Genomic DNA, 21,493 nt, shown 5'->3' with positions numbered 1-21,493 from the left:
CTGTACAACTACTGATTTTATCCCAGGGCTACCAAGGCCTGCTGTGAATAATAAGACTCATCCTGGAGCTAACAGGTATGTCAGAAGAGAATACATTTGCCCGTGGCCAACTCTTATCCTGGCACCTAGGCCTGACCCTGGGCTGGCTACAAGTGAGCAGTGGGAACACCGCTAATGAAAAGATCAGATGTGGGTTAAACAAGGGTAAAAAAAAAAAAAAAATAGCCTCTGCCTCTCTCTCCCCTCTTGTGTGAATCCAGCTGTAATGCTACCAGGTTATTTATTTCAGTAACTAGGATGGTAATTGGAGCAGACTGAGTGACTTCACACTGAGGGGAAATGGAGCTGAAAATCTGCCCTGATGGCCAAAATAAAGGATTTGGATGGAAGAGTGGAAAACAGAGAGAGGGGGAAGAAAGAGGAAAGGGAAAGAAAGGTGGCAGCGGGGGGAAGAAAAAAAAAAAAAAAAAAAAAACAGCGAGAAAGAAATTAAATAACAGGTGGAGGAGACGTGGAGAGAGAGACAGAAAAGGAGAACGGGCAGAGAGAGAAACAGGTCTGTGGCGGAGGGGAAAAATAGAGTGAAATGTGAGAAAACAGGAGGAGGTTTGGAGAGATGTCGAGAGTAATGACAAATTAGGGAAGTTTATTGTTATATTGTTCTGTAATGGACAATTTGTCTCTGGCACGGCGTCTTTAGCATGCGTTCTCAGCCACAACCCCTCGCTGGAGTTCAGGCTTTGCCAGTTCAATCAAACACACAAGGAGTGATTGTGTGGAAAACCTTTTTTTGGTTAACCAATTTAGGAAGTGTATTTCTTCAAATTTCCTATCTTAATGATCGCATGCCATATTCCATTTGCTGGAGACTTTGCAAATCCACCAAGAAGTCGTCTGCAGAATCCAAGCCGATGAAGGCATAGTTCGTGGCAAAGCACGCGTTCAGCTCATGCTTTGATTGGCTAATTGCTCCCTCCTCCGATTGCCGTTTCATGTGTGTGTGTGCCCTTAAGTGTTTGTTGGGGTCATTTGAGGGGAGCGGGCCTCTCATAACCCCATACCCCACCACTTGGCCCTACCTCTCTGTTCTGTTGGGTAGGGGCTGTCCCGTTTCTTTCAGGGATCGAGGGGTAGTGGTCACTTCGCTCTGAAATTGGCCCTCCAAACGGAGAGTTTAAAGATGCGGTACAAGACAAACTGAAGTAACATCACATGAAAATTGGTCCATAAGGGAGCTACGTGTCTCTCCGCCTGCCCTGCTGTTTGCTTGGTCATGCCTGTCTCTCCGTTTCAGTGTTTGCCTGCAGTGTCTTCTGTGGTTAATTGTGTCTCTCTGTCAGTTCTTCTGTCTCCCATATCTTTCCTGTTCTTTGAAGATTGATCAAGCCAGCTAACTTCGCGCCCAACTCCTGTTTCCCCCTCTCACCTTTCCCTCTCCTTCTCTCTCTTTCCCTTTTCTTTTATCTTTACAATGCAACGCTGTCTCCTGCTCTACCCAGTCTCGCCTCAAGGTTAGTACCGCATGCCTATTTTTCTTCCTTCGTCATCCTCTCCCCGTTCCTCTCATCTCTCTCCTTCATTGTCACACTGCGTGTCCTTGCGCCGAGAGACTCTCTCATCTCCTTCACTCTGTCATAAACTCTGCTTTTAATAATTCTCATCATATCTGTCTGTCTTTGAAGGAGACACCTTGACTTTCACTTCACTCTCTCTCTTTCTCTCTCTCTCTTTCTGTCACATCGCTGCCTCTTTGAAGAGGAAACATGCTTGTTTCTTTCTTTCACCCTCCATTATAACACCCTGATATGCTTCTCTGCATACCAGCATTTGAACTTTGATACCAGCACTCAGTTTAATAACTTCAAATTCGAGGTTACTGCAGAAAACAAGCACAAATGTGTGACGTCATTATGAACTCGGGCAACTGTGAACTTTTGCTCAGAGGTCTTTTAATTTCTGTCTTTGTGGCTCTTTATCTTCCTGTCGCCACTTTTGTTAAGCAGTTACACACAGTTCAGTTGTTTCACAATCTGCTCTTGTCCTCATAACTGTCATGAACTCAGCAATTAGACCATTAACTTGTTGTGTAGGGCTTTAACCGAAGAGTTTATTTGCTTTCAGTTGCAGGAAAGATTGACAGAAAGATTGAACACTCGCATTTCTCGGACCCAAAAGGGCGCTTTGTTTAGCTTAGTTAAGCTTTGTTTAGCTTAGTTAAGCTTAGTTTAGCTTAGCTCAAAGACCATAAGCAGGTGCTGTGTTCCAAATGGCGTACTTATGTATTCACACACTATTTTGAATGCATAAGTGCGATCACACCGTCAAGTATGAAAACGTGCAGTGCACTACAAGTACCGCGACGCGGACAAAACGGAGGGAGCACTGACGTCAAGACTTTCAAATTCAGCCGTCTCAGGAAGCTGCAGCTGTTGCAGAACACCACACAAAAGTGTTTTTTTTTTTTACCAGCAGGATGCTGTCAGACAGAAGCTATCAGTATGTTTATTGTCTGCGTTAAACAGAGGGCACAAAAACACGTTTCTGGGTAAATATGTTGGCAGGTGATGCATTCAAATGTTACGCTTATTTCCAGTTCCTTTCCCAGGGCAGAATGGCCGAGTGCGATTTGAGACAATCCTACCACGTCAAAATTCAAGTCCTGCACAAGTAAGAGTCCGAACATGTAAGACTACTACTCGTGAGTGTGCGAAGGGAAGTACACTATTTGGAACACAGTCAGGGAGAAACGGCTACCGCTGATCTGTTGAGAGGAAAACTTTACGTCAGACAGATATGAAAGTTGAAACAATACTCTCATGTATTTCTCGTTAACAAGTCATATAAGCCTATTTCTCAAAATGTTGCACTACTCCTTTAAAATATGGCATCATACCGCTTCGTCCGAAAGTTGAAAGACTCAAAAGTTTCTTCTTTTTTTGACTTTTAGATAATCCTCTGTGCACTCGGGAGGTCACTGTTTAATGAGATTTCAGCATGCAAAGCCCAGCGTCTGAATGTGCTCTTTTCCAGCAGACACATCACAGTCATATTGAGATTTCTCTGACCTAACACATTGTGATCGACCACATAATAACCACTTCTTCCTTCTGTTTCCTGCATAAATCTGATGGTCTGAGCGTTTTATGCGCTCTGCTCTCCCCAGAACCCGCTCCGTCTTTGCGCTTTCTTTCTCTTTCAACTTCTAGAGCCACCGTTCCCGCTGCCGTCTTGTCAGCTTTTTCATCGCTGTTGTTCTGGTGTTTTGTGATTCAACTCCAGAGTGGGAAGAAAAAAAAAAAAAAAAACACGAAAGAAAAAGTTAGCATTGCCTTGCTGTCGGATAGACGACAGAAGAGTTATTTTTCTGTCCTTTTTTTGTGTTTATTCTCGTCTTGCCTTTTTTATTCGGGTTGTTTTGATCTTGAGCTGAGGAACTCCTCATCCACTGCCGAATGTCTGACATCAAGGTTTCTGCAGCTTAAAAAGGAATTGCATTGTTGCTTTATTTTTATGTGTGTGTGTGTGTGTGTGTGTGTGTGTGTGTGTGTGTGTGTGCGTGTGCATGATGCGTGTGAGGTCCTGAGCATTGAGGTGGTGGTGCAGGGATTTGTCAGCTAATGGGTGACAACAAGCAGACACATACTCACACTATCACACACCACGCACCTTTTCTTTTTTTTTTGCTCTTTGTTTTATGTTTTGCACACACAAACGCACATGCAAGAAGGAATTTGCCTGCGAATAGGTGACAACACGACGTCAGGCACGACTGCTGAGAGTTAGCTAATTGGAATGCCTGCACACACACACCCAACACACAACCTCTCAGACTGAAGGAAAGTGTAAAAAAAACCCGCACCTTTATTTCTTTGGAAAGCTGGTTTTAAAATACAGTGCAGTTAACAGTGAATACACGTAATACCTCGTTCCCTAAAAAGTTGGGACGCTGTGTAAAATGTAAATGAACACAGAATTCGATTATTTGCAAATCGTGTAAAACCATATTAAATTGAAAATAGACACACAAAAAAAAAAAAATCAAATGTTGACACTGAGGAATTTGATTGTCTTATGGAAAATAAATGCTTATTTTGAATTTGATGGCAGTAACACGTCTCAAAGTAGTTGGGACAGGAGCATGTTTACCACCGTGTTGCATCACCTCTTCTTTAAACAACACTCTGTAAATGTTTGGGAACTGAGGAGACCAGTTACTGGAGTTGTGAAAGGGAAATGTTGTCCCATTCTTGCCTGATATAGGATTTCAGCTGCACAACAGTTCAGAGTCATCTGAATATTATATGTTTTGTTTCATTATGCACCGAATGTTTTAAATGGATGACAGGTCTGGACCGCAGGCAGGTGTTTTTTTAATAATTATTTTTTTTAGCATTACACAACTTTGCGGGTCTTTTGTTGTCCCCTGTCCCAACAATTTTGAGATATGGCATCAAATTTAAAATGAACATATATTTTTCAGCATTGGTTCATGTTGCCTTTGGTCTATTTTCAATTAAACATGGATTTACATGATTTACAATTCTGTTTCCATTCACATTTTACACAGCGTCACAACTTTTTTGAAAACGGGGTTGTAGAATTTTTATATATACTGCTTTATAGGGTTATTGTATTAAAGAAATGCGACTATATTTGGCTGCACAGATATATTTCATGCACACAGTTAAAAGCAGTATTGTGCTAACTGTGTCTTCTCGTGCTGGTGACTCATCTAAAAGAAAATCTCAGTTCAGATCAGATCATCAAAGGATGAATATGAGACGAAGGAACAGAGTGTCAGCATTTAATTCAGGGACTTCACTGTTCTCCATGTTAAACAAAGACACTGCCAAGATCAACTCCGGCTCTCTGTCACATGCTTACACTATTACTATGATCTAAACACTCTCCGTTTAGCTGTGCAGAATAGCTGTGAGGTGTGGATGCATCCCGTAAATATGATTTATCCTCATAAAGACGATAAATCATATATTTGTGTCTACAGCTAGTTTCCAGGAACCCACACTGTGGAGGGTTGTAGACACACACACACATACACACACACGTCTTACCTCCTTATTTACCTCACAAATTTACTTCCCCTCCACCTGAGGGATTTTCTACAATCATCCCTCAAATCATAAAATAAGTCTTTATTCCTTAAAAAATTTCCTCCTTTCATGGAACGTTTTCTTTCACTCCGACCGTGGCCAAGACTTAACTATTATGTTTTTGATCCCTTTTTAAAAAAAAATGTTTTATAGTTTTTTATGGGCTTAGTAAACCAAACCAATATTTCCTGTCTTTTCAAAGGAAATACTGAATTCCAAATGGTTAAAAGGAAACCCTTGATGTTAATGTTGGGCAAACCATGTGCAGTAAACATACATGAGACCTCCAAGCATTTCTGATCAAATATTTATACAGCACTGCGAATGCAATATTAATATTACCTTAATGTGGGTCCCTGAATATCAGCAGCATGTTAATGAGGGAGGTTAAAAAGTTTGTATATTTTTTCAAGTTGGCTGAAGTTTATAATATAGTGTGTGTGCGTTTCATTTTTACTGCAACTTACCAGCAATATTCGGTTATTGTTTACAACTTTAAGTCTTAATGAAGCTATTCTGTGTTGTACATTTGTGTGTGTGTATGTTTTTAGATACTATAGAGTATTTATGTGTGCCCGTGTCCGTGTGTGTGTGCCCGTGTCCGTGTGTGTGTGTGTGTGTGTGTGTGTGTGTGTGTGTGTGTGTGTGTGTGTGTGTGTGTGTGTGCGTGTGTGTGTGGTGAGCGCGCGAGGATATGTTTGAGGTTTTGAAAAATGCAGGAAGTTCAAAGTGTTGTCGACAAGCATATCAGTGTGTGTTTATGTTGGCACATAATATGTTTACAGTATGCGCCGTCGTGTGCGTGGAAAATGGATGTTACATGCAGTCGGACTCGCAACTGTGCGCGTGTGTCTTTTAAATATTTGTGTGTGGTCCGACCCGGAGATTTGATCTAATACAGAGCAGGTTGTGTTCACAACAACTCTGTGTGTGTGTGTGTGTGTGTGTGTGTGTGTGTGTGTGTGTGTGTGTGTGTGTGTGTGTGTGTGTGTGTGTGTGTGTGTGTGTGTGTGTGTGTGTGTGTGTGTGTGCGCGTGTGTGTGTGTTTCTGTAAATTTGGTGTGCGTTCTCCCTACGTGTCGGAGAGTGTGCGAGCTTCGTGTGTGCGGACGTGGTTTCGGTGCAGATTTATACGTCGTGTTTACAGCGTTGTGGGGAGCGAAGTCTCCCGTGATGCCGCCTCCTCCAGCGGTTTGCAGCAGTTGTTGAGAGTGATTTCAGCGGAGGCAAGAAGGAAGTATTTTACATATTAAAACAACTTCAAATGGCTCCGTGCCTCCGCCGAGCAGAGCCATCGAGTTCATCGAGCAACTTCTGCCCCTTAAAGCAGCGAGTGTCGTGGAAGTGTATGAACTTCAATCTGTTTAAAATCAACTTTTTAAAGACTCTATTCATGTTTTATGAGTCAGGATAGCGAGAGAGAGGACATGTGAGATGGAAAGAAAACGCTGGGCTGACACGTACTTTTTTTTTTCTGGCATATTCCATGCAGTCAAATTTGACCCAAGTTCATAACATCTCGGCTATATAATAATATAGAAATACTATTAACCTGATGCAGAGTCTATCCGGAGACTCTTATTTCTGCTGTTTCCACTGGGAGTTGAGACATTATGATAAATAATGCCCGCTATGGCAAAAAAAAAAGAAGAAAAAAAAGGTTGTGATTGTTTGACTGCTGTGATTTATGTTATTTCAGAGAGGAGAAGAGGAGTTTGGGGGAAAGGAAAGCACAGGAGACGGAAGTGACAAAAGAGGGAGAGAGGCAGGAATCAGGGAGAGGAGAAATGGTCCATGGTCGGATGACAATATTTTATCCGAAACAAAGGGTAATGTTGCATTTGGACAGGGTGTGGGTTCAGTACATTTGTCAGCCTACTTCGGTTCAATGCAGATACATGATTGCTTTTCATGCAGATAGTTATAACTGCAAAAAACGGGCCAATGAGTGTCGGGAAAGAGGATTGGTGTTGGTGAAAGGAAGAAGTCGCTGTGGTCGGATGTACATGTGTGATAGTTAGCCGTGCAAATGCTACGTGCTGAAGAGTGAGCAAAACAAGTGCTTAGCTTTAGTGAAAGGGGAAAGAGTGCAGGAGGGAACCGAGTGTTGAGTCAATAGGAAACATTGCAAATGAAAAGTCTATTCCACATACACTCACATACATAGAGCAAATGTAGCATGAAGGAGGGAAACCTCAGAGAGCCGACCAGATGGTTGGAGCTTCCTGGAAATCCTCCAATAGGAACATTCCTGCCTGTTTATGACCTGTTACACACACACAGGGCGTATCGCGCAAAAAAATGGATTCCCAAATATTCACAATAACTTTATCCCACATTCAGGGCACAAACTGAAATCAGGACCGAACAAAGGGAACAAAAAACATAATAATTAATGTGACTCCACGCTTACTTCATCCGCCTTCTCGTTTAAAATTTGAACCCAATTTGGACGCAATAAGCAAAAGAGGCACACGTGTGCTTTAAAAAAAAAAAAGCACACCCAAACCTCCATCTACACACTGATGATTATTCTGTGAGCTTTTTAATGTCCAGGTGCTGCAGAGCAGTTTCTGGCCCCGTCTTTACATTTCAATTTCTCTTCCAGCTTCCCAAATTTCTCTGGACGGGTTGGAATTGGGCCCCCAAGACCTTTTAGCAAACACATCGAGGATTTAATGTTACAACCTCCTGCCAATATCATTTCTCAATTTTTCTGGCAGTGATATTAATGTAAAAGCCATTTGATGGATTACACCCATTATTTAAAGGTTAGTTTAGCAGGTAGTTTATGACCATAGAGAGACATGAAAGATAAAAGTGAAGGGTTAGTATGTGCATCACTCCGGATGTAAACAAGTCAAGTTTATAATCTCATGAATTCGGACAGAAATCTTCACTCAAAACAGTGAACTTAAACAAAAACGCCGAGCTTTGTGGCGCACAGGCAAAGGTCAGAGGTCACGGGAGGATTGGAACCTGCTTACACTTTCAGGAACAAAATATGCAGTGTATGTCTCGTTAAAAAAAAAGAAAAAAAAAAAAGGATTTACCACGAGCGCACATGCGTTGCTGCTGGTGCGAGTTCGCGGCGGATTCCCTTCACGGGAGGTCGGTTCTTTTACAGGCAGCTGCAGCAACGGATTAGAAGAAAATGGATTTATCTACAAGCCTGTAAAACGTCAGAGCGGGGAACACACGCATGCATAAACACATATTAAAAAGCACAAACATAAAGACGACTCAAGGACGTACAGAGAGCGAGAAGGAGTTTCTTCGAGTGCGTTTCTGAAGTGTTAGTCAGCGGTTTAGTTTTGTCTTACATGTATGCTCTCGCATTCATCCCTTCTGTTTGACTCATCTTTCATCTGTGTCATGATTCAGCAGGCATGTTTTAAGCCTTACTGGCATTAGCCCGGGCTATTCCCCATCTGTTCCCGCATGTACGTCCGCAGTATGAAAGGTATGAAAGGTCCTGATCAAGTCAAGCTGCTGTGATAGCTGATAGGTCTGTGACAGAGCCACAATGGCCTCCAGACGGCTTAACCAGGGATTAAACTCTCCCTCCACCTCCAGACCCCCGCTTCTCCCACGAGGAATCGCTCCCTCCGTCGCTCCGTCTTCTCCTCTCGCTCTCCGTCTCCGTCGCTCCCCCAGATGATGATTTCGACTCCGCTTCCCGGCGCCCGGTAATCCCTCCGTGAAAGGACCCCTCGTGCTTCCCACTGTGCAGCAATCGCAAATGTCATCTCGTCACTGATTCGTGGCTTCTCATTGAATTTCTCCACTGATCTTCACATTATATCGACCCGGGGGAATTTTAGTTCTGCATTGTATCGCAACAGAATCACAACGTCGTGTCGGATCATCCTAAAGTCTTGACTTTGTCTGGTGGGAGGTGGTTTAAGTCCGTAAATTGAATGTCAAGTGTAGCTGTGTGTCCTGCCGGCGCTGTAAACACCTGCATGTGCAGTTTGTGTGCCTACATGTGGGGTCGATGTCGATCAGAGATGGTAGTTAGGTGCCAGTGATTATTATTCCGAATCAGCTTTTTTAGCCTGGTGTGTTTACATATACGAGGTATTTGACTTCGGTTGTAACTTGCTCTTAATGTACAAACACAGAAACGGATATAAATAGACATATATACAGTTAAAGGACATATATACATTATATTATATTATGTTTTATGAAATAGCACCACTCTAAATGTGATTGTCAATGTGATATCAAATCAGAAAAAAGGATATTTAGTGTGTATCGTATCTTTTCTAATTTGTTGGATCTTGATGGTGTTGGATAGGCTCTTTAGAAATGGTATATAGTGGAGGGCATGTGGTCAGTAATACTGCCTTGTTCACGTCAGGTTAGAGGGACATTTTTCAAAAATGTTTTTGCTTTATGGAAACATTTGTGCATTTTTGGGACATTCCCTGAAGCCAAACACGTAATGAGCCATTTGTTTTGTTTTTTCCCTTGAATTGTTTACTTTAAGGTTACATTTTTGAATGTGGAGTTTTCAGACAGTTGACAGAGATGTGGTGTTTTCAATATATATGATCAACTGACTTTCTAACATTAAATGTTTGTGGTCCGAGGCTCGTGATGTAAAAATCAGTGAATTTCAGTGGTCATTTATCTTCTCGGCATCGGCTCTCCTGACATCTTTGTTCATGTCATTCGTTCAAAGATCAAATATCAATAATAAGATCGGTATTTTAATCAGTTTTGTAGAAACAAGGAATCACTGCTGAAATGAGTCTTCTGAAACAAAAACAAAACAGCACCACTCAAGTCTCCACTCTTTCGAGATGTAGATGACGCGTTGACTTGTATTGCATCTTTTGTGTTCCTGCAGACAGATGAAGGATCAGTCGAAGAAGGTGGCCAACCTGAAGCACAAGGAGCAGCTGGAGAAGAGCAGGAACGCCCAGCTGATGGACGAGGCCAAGAAGAGAGAGGACAACCTGAATGAGTGCTCCCAGCTGATAAAGGTACGGAGGAGGAAGGGGAGGGGAGGAGGAGGAGGAGGAGGAGGAGGAGGTTGATGGAGGGGAACGACAGGGTGAAAAAGTTTTTCTCCTCCTCTTTGTCCTTTAGATATTGTCTGCAATCACAATGTTGTATCATCATAACGTGACAAGTAGCAGCCTAAGGCAATGTCAAACACACACACACACACACACACACACACACACACACACACACACACACACACACACACACACACACACACACACACACACACACACACACACACACACACACACACACACACACACAGAATGCAGCTGTCAGGCGGGGAGTGTGTGTGTGAGAGGGGTAACTGAAGAGGATAATTGACAGGGAGAGCAGGTAGAAGATGGAGAGATGAGGAGAAATCAAATGATGTAAGAGGCGAAGAAAGTTGATAAAAAGACGGGAGGAGAGGTGATTAGAGGAGAAAGACGAGACGCACAAACAAAACTATGAAGTGAATGCAGTGGGTTTTAAATGCTTCCTGTGGTCTGAGAGCATCTTCTAATTGTCCGCTGGGTGTGTCGAGTGACCAGATGAACAGTGTGTGGCGGTGATTGTGACTACGGTTTTATTCATATTTCTGTCTCCTCTTCATCTCCCTTTTTCCCTCTCTTTTTGTTTAATATTAACTTTCCTTGACTCCCCCCCCCCCGTACCCCCCACCTCCCCTCCCCACCACCCCAGTCCATCCTCCTCTTCCAGTAACTGTTAACCTCAGTGGCCTCTCTGATTATAGGCAGATGACAGTGCGCGTGCGTGTGTGTGTTTGTGCGAATAAGCTGCCTTCAGGCTGTGATTGATCTCTGGTTTAAGGAGTTTGGAAGTTGTTGGGAGATGAGCTGATGGCCGCGTGAGTCACTCCGACGTATGAGACCGCAGCGGTTACGACCATAACTGGTGTGTGTGTGTCGACTCAAAGCCGTTTAAGAGGAGCTCAAACAGCGCTGCAGACTGCAAATGGAATTTGGGAATAATTCAACTTTAATTCAATACAATAAGAAGTTTTAATCAAATTAGAGTCCCCCTCCGTCTGCATAGTTAGACACCCAGTAATGTTGGATCATTGCGGATTCAGATTCTCGGCACATGTGCTGGAGATGTTCTGGAGGTTTGCTCATGGCCACTGTAACGTCTCATCCTCCCCCTCCCACCCATCATCATTCACCTGGCTCTGATTTAACCAGGAAAGTCGGGTCAGCTGCCTGGCACGAGGAGAAATAACATTTCTTTATGGGCAATTGGTGGGAAGCTCCTGAAGTTGTTTTACTTAGAAAACAGCATCATGTGTGATCAACATCCTCTGATGCAGATAGAGATCAGGATGTCTAGTTTTTGAGTCTTTTTGCTGCTTTTTCCGACTGTCGGGAGCTCGAATGAGGAGAATCCGAGCTTTTTACTCAGCGGACAAAGTGAAGCAGGATGTGACAGATAAAGCTGCTTTTATAGGAAACTTAGAACACACTCGCTCAGATGTGGTGGAGATGAGATCAAGGAATGCTTTTCACTGTGTTTAAGTAAACCTACTGATTTTCTTGGTAGTATACAAAATTACTTAAATCAAAATCCTCTCTACAAAAATGTTTTTTGGACCCAGTCGTGCAAAGACATTTTTGATTTACAGTTAGCTATTGACTTGTACAGTAGGTATCTACGATATCGCTGAAAATAACAAATATGTCTGGTCTGTGAAAATAGACTGACTTTTTCGTCCTGAACTATAAGCTTCACCAAAAAGGAACGTTTTAAGCCTGATGTTAAAGAGGGAATCTGTCCCGACCTGGGAGTTGTTCTACAGGAGAGGGGCCTGAAAGTTAAAGTGTCAGCATGCCTTTCTGCTTTTGGAAACTCTAGGCACCACAAATAAGCCTGTTTTATCAGGATAATGTGGTATTATGAGGTCTTTGAGATGACCGTAAATAAATGCTGACTTCACAAAGTCCTCGTCTCAACACTACGACCAGCCCTTCTCACTTTTCTTGCACCGTGTCTCTGTGCAGGACTCCCTGCGTCAGAAGGAGGAGCGCATCGAGGAGCTGGAGGAGGCGCTGAGGGAGAGCGTTCAGATCACAGCAGAGAGGGAGGTGGTGCTCGTCCAGGAGGAGCAGGCGCGCACACACACCGAGAAACAGGTACGGTCTCTCCAAGCAGCGCCAACATACACTCCTGTGTTACTGCATGAGTCAGGAGAAGCCTTACCCTTGACAAGTGTGACCCAGACCTTTCCTTCAGCTCAACCCCTATCAGTGAGACACACGTCTTCACTTCTGAGGATTTCCTTCATTTTAGGGACATTTGAACACACAAAGAAAACACGTCCAGAGAAACATCTTTAGGGCAACATAAAAACATCTTCTGACATCGCCAAACATCGCCGTGCCAAAAGCATCTAATGGCAGCGGCTACACACATCCCCCCCCCTTGCCAACTGAGCTCATTCAGGTGTGGCTCCGTGTGTGTGTTTGCCCAGTCACTCTTCATTTGCAGGGGAGGTAAACACATCTCTATTTAAAGAACAGCTTGCATTTTGTCCGCTCCAGCCGGCAACACACAAACGGCTTTCTTTTAAAACGGAGCGCGAGGGCGACCGCTCTAATTTGTAATGCGTTTTATCTAAATCGAGACAGTAGGCGAGCTCATAACGGTGTTCAGGGAGGCTCAGAAGGGAAGGGTTCAGTGGATTCAACCTCAGACCACTGGGAGTGTGTGTGTGTGTGTGTGTGTGTGTGTGTGTGTGTGTGTGTGTGTGTGTGTGTGTGTGTGTGTGTGTGTGTGTGTGTGTGTGTGTGTGTGTGTGTGTGTGTGTGTGTGTGTGTGTGTTGTTCCTCTGGGTACCAGTGACTTAACGAGGGCATATAGATGGGAAATGTTACTCGGTGCCTGGATGGATTTTGACAAATGGGAAAAAACAGCGTGGGCCGTACGGACGAAAACTGCCCTGAGAAAACACGGTCGGCTGTAGCTGTTGGCAAAACGGCTGGACTCCATTGTTATTACTGCCTCTAAATGTTGGCTGTCTGCTCTGGCCTTTACTCACAGGACTGCTCCTGGACAGACACATAAAGACAGCCCTGCAAACAGATGTTTTACTTTTTCGGGGTATTTCGACGGCAGCCTCATCTACAGTTAAATGTTAATAAGCAACACAGAAGATTACGTTCCAGACAGACAGATCAGGAGCCAAAACAAACAGAAAGATGTAAGAAGAAGAAGACATGACGGACGGACAGAGGCAGACACACAGTCGAATAGTACTTCACTAGACGTAAAGGGGAAGTTGAGCTTCTTCAACTCTTTATGTGTAAACAAGCAACGCTCAAACTCACAGAGCCTTATTACATATTCTAGCCATGATCCCGAAGCTTTCAAAGATCCCGAGTACAACAAGAAAACATGTTTAAAACGATGCACATGACAGGTTGGATTGGCCTTTTGATGTAATGATGCAACCAGAAAGAAATAGCATTTTGGATTTGGATATTTGACTCTCTGGGAGTTTTGTTGTTGCAGCTTTAATGAAGAGTTCGAGAAAGCAAGTAAAGAATGTGTGAATGTGGAGTTTGGGAAAAAGGAGTTTATTAAATTAGCATTTTGTTCAGAGTAAATTAAAAAGCACCGGTGGGAACATTGTTCAGGTCGTTGATGATTTGCTTGCCTTAAAAAAAAAAAACAATGAGCGTACAACTCAGAATCTTTGATGAACTATGGGTGCGAGAATCAGCGCTGATGATGGCTCGAAGCTGAAACTCCTCAATGAATTGAAGTTGACTGATCTGTGAGTGCCGGTATTCTGTTTGTTTTTTATTTGCTTGCTTGCACATCCGAAAAGATACCTTTTGTAGTATCGGAACAATCATTACTTCAGGTTATTTCCGCTTATGTACACACGGCTTGTTTTTAAATATGAGCTTTGATCGGGGCTCCGTGACCAGGTCTTATTTTATCTCTGTTTTAATCTGGTTGTGGTACTTTGTGGTGAATCAAGAAGAGTTCTGGAGGCATGTTTTGCAGGGTTAGTTGTCACTGATCGGTTAAACCAGAACCTTACTGCCGCTATGAATAGTCTGTTTCTACCTGTTTTGTTGTTGTTGTGTTGCCTTCTATTGAGAACGAATTGGTTATCATCTCTATTTGCAAACAGACATTTTGATGTTTTCGGTGTCCTTTTTGACTTCATCATGTCTCCGTTTGCCACAATATTTATTCATTCAGATATCAAGGTTGTGTCTTGATTGTGGCTGTATTTTTAAGCTGTTACCCGACTAACTAAAGGTTCTTCAAATGCAGTAGAAATGTAATCAGGAATGTGAAAGGAGGACTGTGAGTGTCTATTTAGTCCCTGAGTTTAGTGGCTCCTGGAACATTGTGGTCCAAAATGGGTTTATTACAATTCCCCGAAAACAAAAACAGTTTTAATGAAGATTGGAGGCCTCTTTCATAGCAAACAGGCTTTAAACTTTGAGGGTTTTACAATGCTGAGCACTGGGGAAAAAAAATCAAATCAGATCCACTGTGTTTATTTCCCCCGAGGTCTTGAATGTAGCTTAATTTGTTGACAGTGTTTGTGCTGAGCTATCATATTGGCTTTGGCCGGAAAAAATTCGGAACCACTTCAAAACGCTACAAGTGGCCGCTTTAATTAGACCGAACAGAGGCCATTCAGGCCAGGACGGGGTGCTGGAGAGCGTCCTCTTGCTAAAATGCTTCAGTGAAGGAGGAAAAGGAGCGGGAACATCAGCGTGCGGCGAAATGAGTAGAGATGGCAGCCAAACACTCAGCGCAGCCCTCTCCCAACATCAACAGCACTAACTCAACCTTTCAGCACAGACGCACGTGTGTGTATGTGGCAGACAGGATGGTAATACACGAGACAGCAGACCACATACATACATATATATTCCTTCAAGCACACACACACACACACACACACACACACAAACACACAAACATGGCAGAGAGAGGTGCTAACTGCTATTTAAACAGCACGCCGACGCTGCACAACATTGCATTTAGCTGGAGCCAGATGGACGCCACTCCGGTTTTTCAGACCGGAAACGCGTCTCTACATCCGCAAGTAAATTGTAAATAAATATTTTTGTGTTCCCTTTTTTTTTTTTTTTTTTACAACTGCGTCACTGCAATTGACTTTTCACATAATGATTTATAAAATGATGACAGAGGGAGACAATTTCCTCCCTTAATGAGGCCGGCCTGTTCAAAGGCAAACACTTCGCTTATTACAGTGTTGGCACAGACACACGCATGCAAATGCAGCCAAACCAGGCACATTTATACACACACACACACACACACACACACACACACACACACACACACACACACACACACACACACACACACACACACACACACACACACACACACACACACACACACACACCTTTTATATGCAGCTATATATTGACATCACGTGCGCGTGGATGTGAGTGTGTGAGGAACAAGGTTTGTCCGGCGTAAACGTTTGACCGACACCGCATGAAAATATACCAAACCTTTTTCTGCGAGACGTGAGTCACGACTGTGATCACTGAAGAAAGGTGTGTGTGTGTGTGTGTGTGTGTGTGTGTGTGTGTGTGTGTGTGTGTGTGTGTGTGTGTGTGTGTGTGTGTGTGTGTGTGTGTGTGTGTGTGTGTGTGTGTGAGTGAGTGACAGAGAAATGAGTCAACAGTATGACACACTCCTTCTGTCTCTTCAGAAACGAAAGACAGACGTTCTTCTCCTCCAGCTTTCCGTCTTTTATTCGCCGGACAATTTTACTTCTTGAACTCGGTGCACTGTCGTCTTTCTTTCCTCTTTTCTCGCTCTTAAAATAAAGTTGAACTCACTCGTGTACACACACACACACACACACACACACACACACACACACACACACACACACACACACACACACACACACACACACACACACACACACACACACACACACACACACACACTCGTTCAGGACACTGAAGGGGTTGCTGTCCTCCTCTCCTCCAGCGCCTTCACTCCCAGCCAGGCCTTGTCACTCCTCACCCCTTCCCGCATCCCTCCATCCTCCACTCTCTGTCTTGTGGCCTGAAGGTTTCTCTCTCCTGTTCTCTCTCCTTTAGGTTAGTGTCACCTGTCCCGTCTTTTCCTTCTCAACCTCTCCTCTTTCCTTGTCTCCCCTCCTCCCCGTTCCCCTCCTCTCGTCTCGTTCTGCCTCGTCTGAATTGCATATTTTTAATTCTGCTGGTGTTTCTGACTGCTTAGTATTTTGCGCTCTGTCTGTATTTTTCTCTGTTTCATGTGCTAAGCATTTGTTTCTCTTATATTTTCCTTCTTTTTGTTATATCTCTTGTTTCCTGTAAATTGTTTTCCACCTCTCTCTGCCCCGCCCAATCTCCTTTGTTTGCTGCTTTCTTCCTGCTTCAACTTTGATTTATCCTTATCCTCTCTTTATCCTCTCTTCTCCTTATTCTGTGTATTGCTCCCACCTCCTTTCCTCTGCCTCTTCCTTTTATCCCTCTTTACATGCTTTTGTCCTTCTCCTCCTCCCTCGCTGCTCTCATTCTCTCTTCTCACATCTCTCTCTTTCTCTGTTATTTTGTATGCAGCTTTCTCACATTCCAATGCATGAGTTCACCACAAGCGGATTTAGGTGGTCAAAGGTAACAAACAATCGTCACATACCTCACTCCCTTGTCGTTAACATTTTTTAATCTGTTTACGCCTTCATTATCATTCATTTTCACTCTATTCACCCACATTTCTTTTATTTTGATGAATGGTAGGATGGGAAATTGAATATAAATCCCGTTTTGTAGCGCTGTCAACGGTAGGACGCGCTGCCCGCGTGGCGTCTGCCGGGCGGAACGTCTTTTCATTTCTTTGCCCATGTTGACAGATCAGAGCAGCCACGCAGTCTGCGTGAGTCGTGTGCGTCACACCTCAATGCTGCAACACATCATTTCGAGTTTCGGCGTCTCGCCTGTTTTTGACTTATGATATGTGCAGTTCAGAGCAAAAATAGAGAAAATATCTGATCGCATGTTTCCTATGGAATCGTAGCAGGAGCCCAATGTGGACTCTGAATGCAGCGTATTATATGAATAATATTAACACGTGAAGGGCAGTGTTTTTCCAGTGCGCTTTCTCTCTTCAGGAGGAACCTCAATGTAGAAAGGTATGGCTGGCAGTAGCAGAGCCGCAGCAGACACACTAGCAGGTGGACACACACATGCGAGCCGCAGCGGTAAAGCGATGCAGCTGCCACACACACACACACACACACACACACACACCATGAACGCAGCGTGTCCCAGGTGTTTTGTTTCTGCTATTATAAAAAGTGTAAAAAAAAAAAATACGGTACCTGCCTACAGCACGTTATTGATTAGGCAGTGACTTAAAAAGATACTAATTATTTGTCTGCATTTTTTTCCATCTTTCATCAGCCCTATATTTTTAAATAGTAAATGTATAACAATATTTATGAGACAGCAACAGAGGAAAAAAAACTGAACACACTGACTTATCTTGTCCTGACTGCGAAGTTTTGAAAAAGTCCATCAGTTTTGAGAAAAAAGATGACATGATTGAGGTGGTACTCAAAGAGAAACACTCAACAAGTGATTGATGTGAGGAATTCTGGCAGGAAAATATGTTGACCAGATTTGACTGGAACTGACAGCTTGGTAAATAAGATGCGAAAGATAAAAAACTAAAAATGAGAGAAATTGCTAATCAGAGGAATTAAACATCCCATATTTTACACCCTTTTTTTCTTTTTATTTACAATCTTGATATTCATAAGAGGATATTTTGTGTCCAAAAACCATCTTATTATAGTTTTCTCCTCTCTTAAGCCACTTTGTGGAGCTCTACCAAAAACAGGCAGTTTTCTTTCTGTGTCTTTTTCTTTAAGGCGCATTGATATTAGTGACCCTCTCCTCTGATTGGCTGACTTGTTTTTGAGTGACGCATGCCCATTCCAACCACAGGTTAACTTTATACTTGTAGTTTGTTCGCTCTGCAACGGAATGACCTCTTAGTATTTTCTTCCAGACAAAAAAAGTGGACAGTGAGTCATGCTGACGGTGGACATATGACATGAGCGAAAGTTTGTGACATCAGAAACTTACGAAAATCCAATCGTCACAGTAGCCGACTGCAGGTTGTGTGCATTTCTATGTGAACTGAGCATTCTGACACATTGAAAGTGTTCATACAGCATCTAAAGCTGCTTTATAGTAAGAAAAAAAGAAATGTAAATCTGGATTTATACAATGTGGGACATTTAAGTCAAAATGAGAAAAAAACCCCATTGTGATTGAACTTTCACCCAACCTTCATTAAAGTCCTGTCATTCATTCATTGCTGTTTTCACCCCAGTTATCCTCATGTCTCTCGACAGAATGTGCTTTCAGATTCAGCTTGTCTCAAACATTTGTACTTTCCATTTCTGCTGACACTGTGGAGTTCTTGGAGGAAATAATGGTTCACATATCTGTCTGTCTTTCTCTCACATTGTATTCTTTCTTTCTTTCTTTCTTTCTTTCTTTCTTTCTTTCTTTCTTTCTTTCTTTCTTTCTTTCTTTCTTTCTTTCTTTCTTTCTTTCTTTCCTTAATTTCTTTAGAGAGACAGAGAGTATATATCTGGAAAAGAGAGAAAGAAGTAGAGAGAAAATGTGTTGTCTGTTGGCCACATCTTTTTCACACCATGAGAAGTGCACGCTGACCTCAGACACATTAATGTGACACTGATCTACAGCCACTGAGAGAGAGGGACAGGGATAAAATATGAATCAGAGAAAGAGAAACAACAGAGAGAGTTGAAAGAAAACAGGGAGAAGGAAAATGACAGTCTTGATGTTCTGCAGCTTATGTAAAAACTGAGAAATTATTGAAACATTTCAAGGCGCAGCAGCTCTCAGATGCAAACGGACACAAACGGAAAGAGACAACACACCCGCAAACATCAAGTCAGATATCTGCAGACAGCCAAAGGGAATGACAAAGTGGAAAGGAAAAATGAAACAAAAATGTTTACATTTTATACATGTTCGTCAGGTGGAGGACCTGCTGCTTGCCATGGAAAAGGTCAAACAGGAACTGGAGGTGATGAAAGCCAGGCTGTCATCAACTCAACTCTCACTGGCCGAGAAGGAAGGTCACCTGACCGCCCTGCGGGCTGAGAGGCGGAAACACCTGGAGGAGGTCCTGGAGATGAAGTAAGACTATAGAAACTTATGATATTTCAATACTTTTCTTTATGCTAATGTGTAAACCAGCTGAATATTAACATTTTATTTGCTGTAAAAAAAACGGTCTTTCTATTCATCTCACTGCATATTCAGTACCTCTTACATCTTTATCTCTCCATATTTTTTTTTTTATCCTTTTACACACGAGTACAAACTCGTATGTAAAATGTCTCTCGGAGTATGTTCACCCAAATCACAACAAAACACATTCCTGCTTCCTTCTTCCTCCACCCATATTTACTTAAGAAATTGATATCGTTTTATACACATATTCAGGTTTTGAGATATGTCTAATTCAAATGCAGTTTTGTTTCATCAAAAAAGAGTTGAAGAAAGAAACTCCAATGAAGAAATTGTTCATTTACTTCCAAACCAGTATTACCACTTCCTGGTTGTAAACCTCGACCAACCAGTCAAGTTGCAATTTACATCCACGTCTGTCCAGTCTCGTAAAAAACACGCAGCGAAGACTTTGGGGGAATTTGACCAATAAAACTGATTCTGACAGAATGAAGTTGGAGTCATGACAGTTGACAGTAATTTAAATATTCAACCCAACGGCACAGAGGATCTGTACAATTACCAGAGTGTCAAGGTGATCCCCAAGATCAGTCTCACCAATTCATTATCAGACTAGATATGAAATATGGTCATATTGTTTATGAATTATAGTGTTTTATGACGTCACAGGAAAGATTACCTTTTACATTTTGGATATAAAATATCATCACTTCATTATTTTATCCCATCAGACGTGTGTGAAATTTTTTAAGAATTTGTATGAATTTTTTTTTAAATTCGAGGTCAGATTGACCTCTGACCTTTGACCACCAAATTCTAATCAGCCCACGAGGCATAAAAACATATCACTGGAAAATGTTCTGTGAATACGTTTTGTTTTTCTTTTTTTTGGTTTCCTATTATTTCCATTGTTAACTATTGGAAATCCTCAGCAAACAAACAAGCTGTCGGGAAACGCTTCGAAAACGTGGAGCGATAAAGGCAGACGCTCTATAGATATAAAGGAATTTACTATCAGTTTAAATAACAACTTTTTCTGTTGTCTCTCCTTCTTTTGACACAAAACCCGACCCTCGCAGCTCAAATACTCTCCTTCATTTTCCCAACTCATACCTGCAGACCCAAATTAGCAGCTCTTTATACCAGGATAGCTCCGGTAGTTCCCCGTGTTGCTTCAGTGTTCCAGGAAGGCGCTGACTGCTCTCATTGACATGATCTTCACCCGACACGTCATTAACTCTCTCCTCTTATTCTGCCGCTCTCTCTCTCTCTCTCTCTCCTTTCTTCTTTTATCTTCTCTCTCTCTCTCTCTCTCTCTCTCTCTCTCTCTCTCTCTCTCTCTCTCTCTCTCTCTCTCTCTCTCTCTCTCTCTCTCTCTCTGCACTTTAAAGCCATGGAAGTATGTTAATGCAATAACCATGTACCACTGTCCGGCCCTTCATGTGATTGATTGCATGCACAGACGCCCGCCCGCACACACGCACGCACACGTTGTAACTCAACGTACATTTCAATGTAATTTTAATAGATGGGTTTTGTATTTTAAGTGCAGCTGAGACGAGTCCAGCAGTCCGATGGTTCCGTGTATTTTCTGCTATTTTACATCCTCACTGAGACCTTACAACGAGGGCTAATTTAGTGGAACGACGATTTGGGTTGAAATCGAAGCCAAGGAGAAAGTCCGTGTTAGCATGTCCTGCCTTTTTAAACGCGCTCTGGGACGATCTTTTAATGTGGCATCATGGGAAATGAGGGCATGCTCTGTGATTTAGTTTTCCTGCTCTCTGTCCTTGACGTTTTCTACCAACGTTGCAATTCTTTGTTTTTGAGACAGAGGCCGTGCGTGTGTGCGTGCGTGTGCGTGTGCGTGTGTGTGTGTTTGTGTGCGTGTGTGTCCAGCAGCATGTCCATTCACAGTCCAGGTGAGCAGAGTTATTGGCCGTTTTATCACCGTAGTAACGACCCGTGTGATTATTACAGGCATCAGCGCCTCAGAATGCGTGGCCTTGTTTTCGTATGTGAATGTGAATGTGTGTGTGTGTGTGTGTGTGTGTGTGTGTGTGTGTGTGTGTGTGAGCGAGCGTGTGGGTGTGT

At 42.8% G+C, this 21,493-nt stretch overlaps 1 protein-coding gene across 8 annotated transcripts in view; it reads left to right on the top strand.

The window, feature by feature from the left end:
* Window positions 1-21,493, top strand: part of LOC138621741 (ELKS/Rab6-interacting/CAST family member 1-like) — a 132,759-nt gene that overhangs the window by 52,915 nt on the left and 58,351 nt on the right. For 5 of the 8 annotated variants that reach the window (XR_011310958.1, XR_011310959.1, XM_069699987.1 and 2 more), the window contains 4 exons: window positions 1,500-1,511; window positions 9,970-10,105; window positions 12,128-12,259; window positions 19,185-19,345. Coding sequence is in view for 5 of the 8 variants with exons in the window: in XM_069699987.1 (XP_069556088.1) it covers window positions 1,500-1,511; window positions 9,970-10,105; window positions 12,128-12,259; window positions 19,185-19,345 (441 nt within the window). In the remaining 3 variants the exon portion in view is untranslated. The remainder of the gene's footprint in view (window positions 1-1,499; window positions 1,512-9,969; window positions 10,106-12,127; window positions 12,260-19,184; window positions 19,346-21,493) is intronic. The other 3 variants (XR_011310960.1, XM_069699988.1, XM_069699991.1) reach the window with 1 other exon arrangement.

The sequence above is a fragment of the Brachyistius frenatus genome, unplaced genomic scaffold (genome assembly GCF_029030835.1).
Source record: "Brachyistius frenatus isolate BFR_SWC_R1_liver_20210118 unplaced genomic scaffold, ASM2903083v1 Contig_32, whole genome shotgun sequence".
NCBI classification, from domain to species: Eukaryota; Metazoa; Chordata; class Actinopteri; family Embiotocidae; genus Brachyistius; species Brachyistius frenatus.
This window is presented reverse-complemented; position numbering and strand designations above follow the sequence as displayed.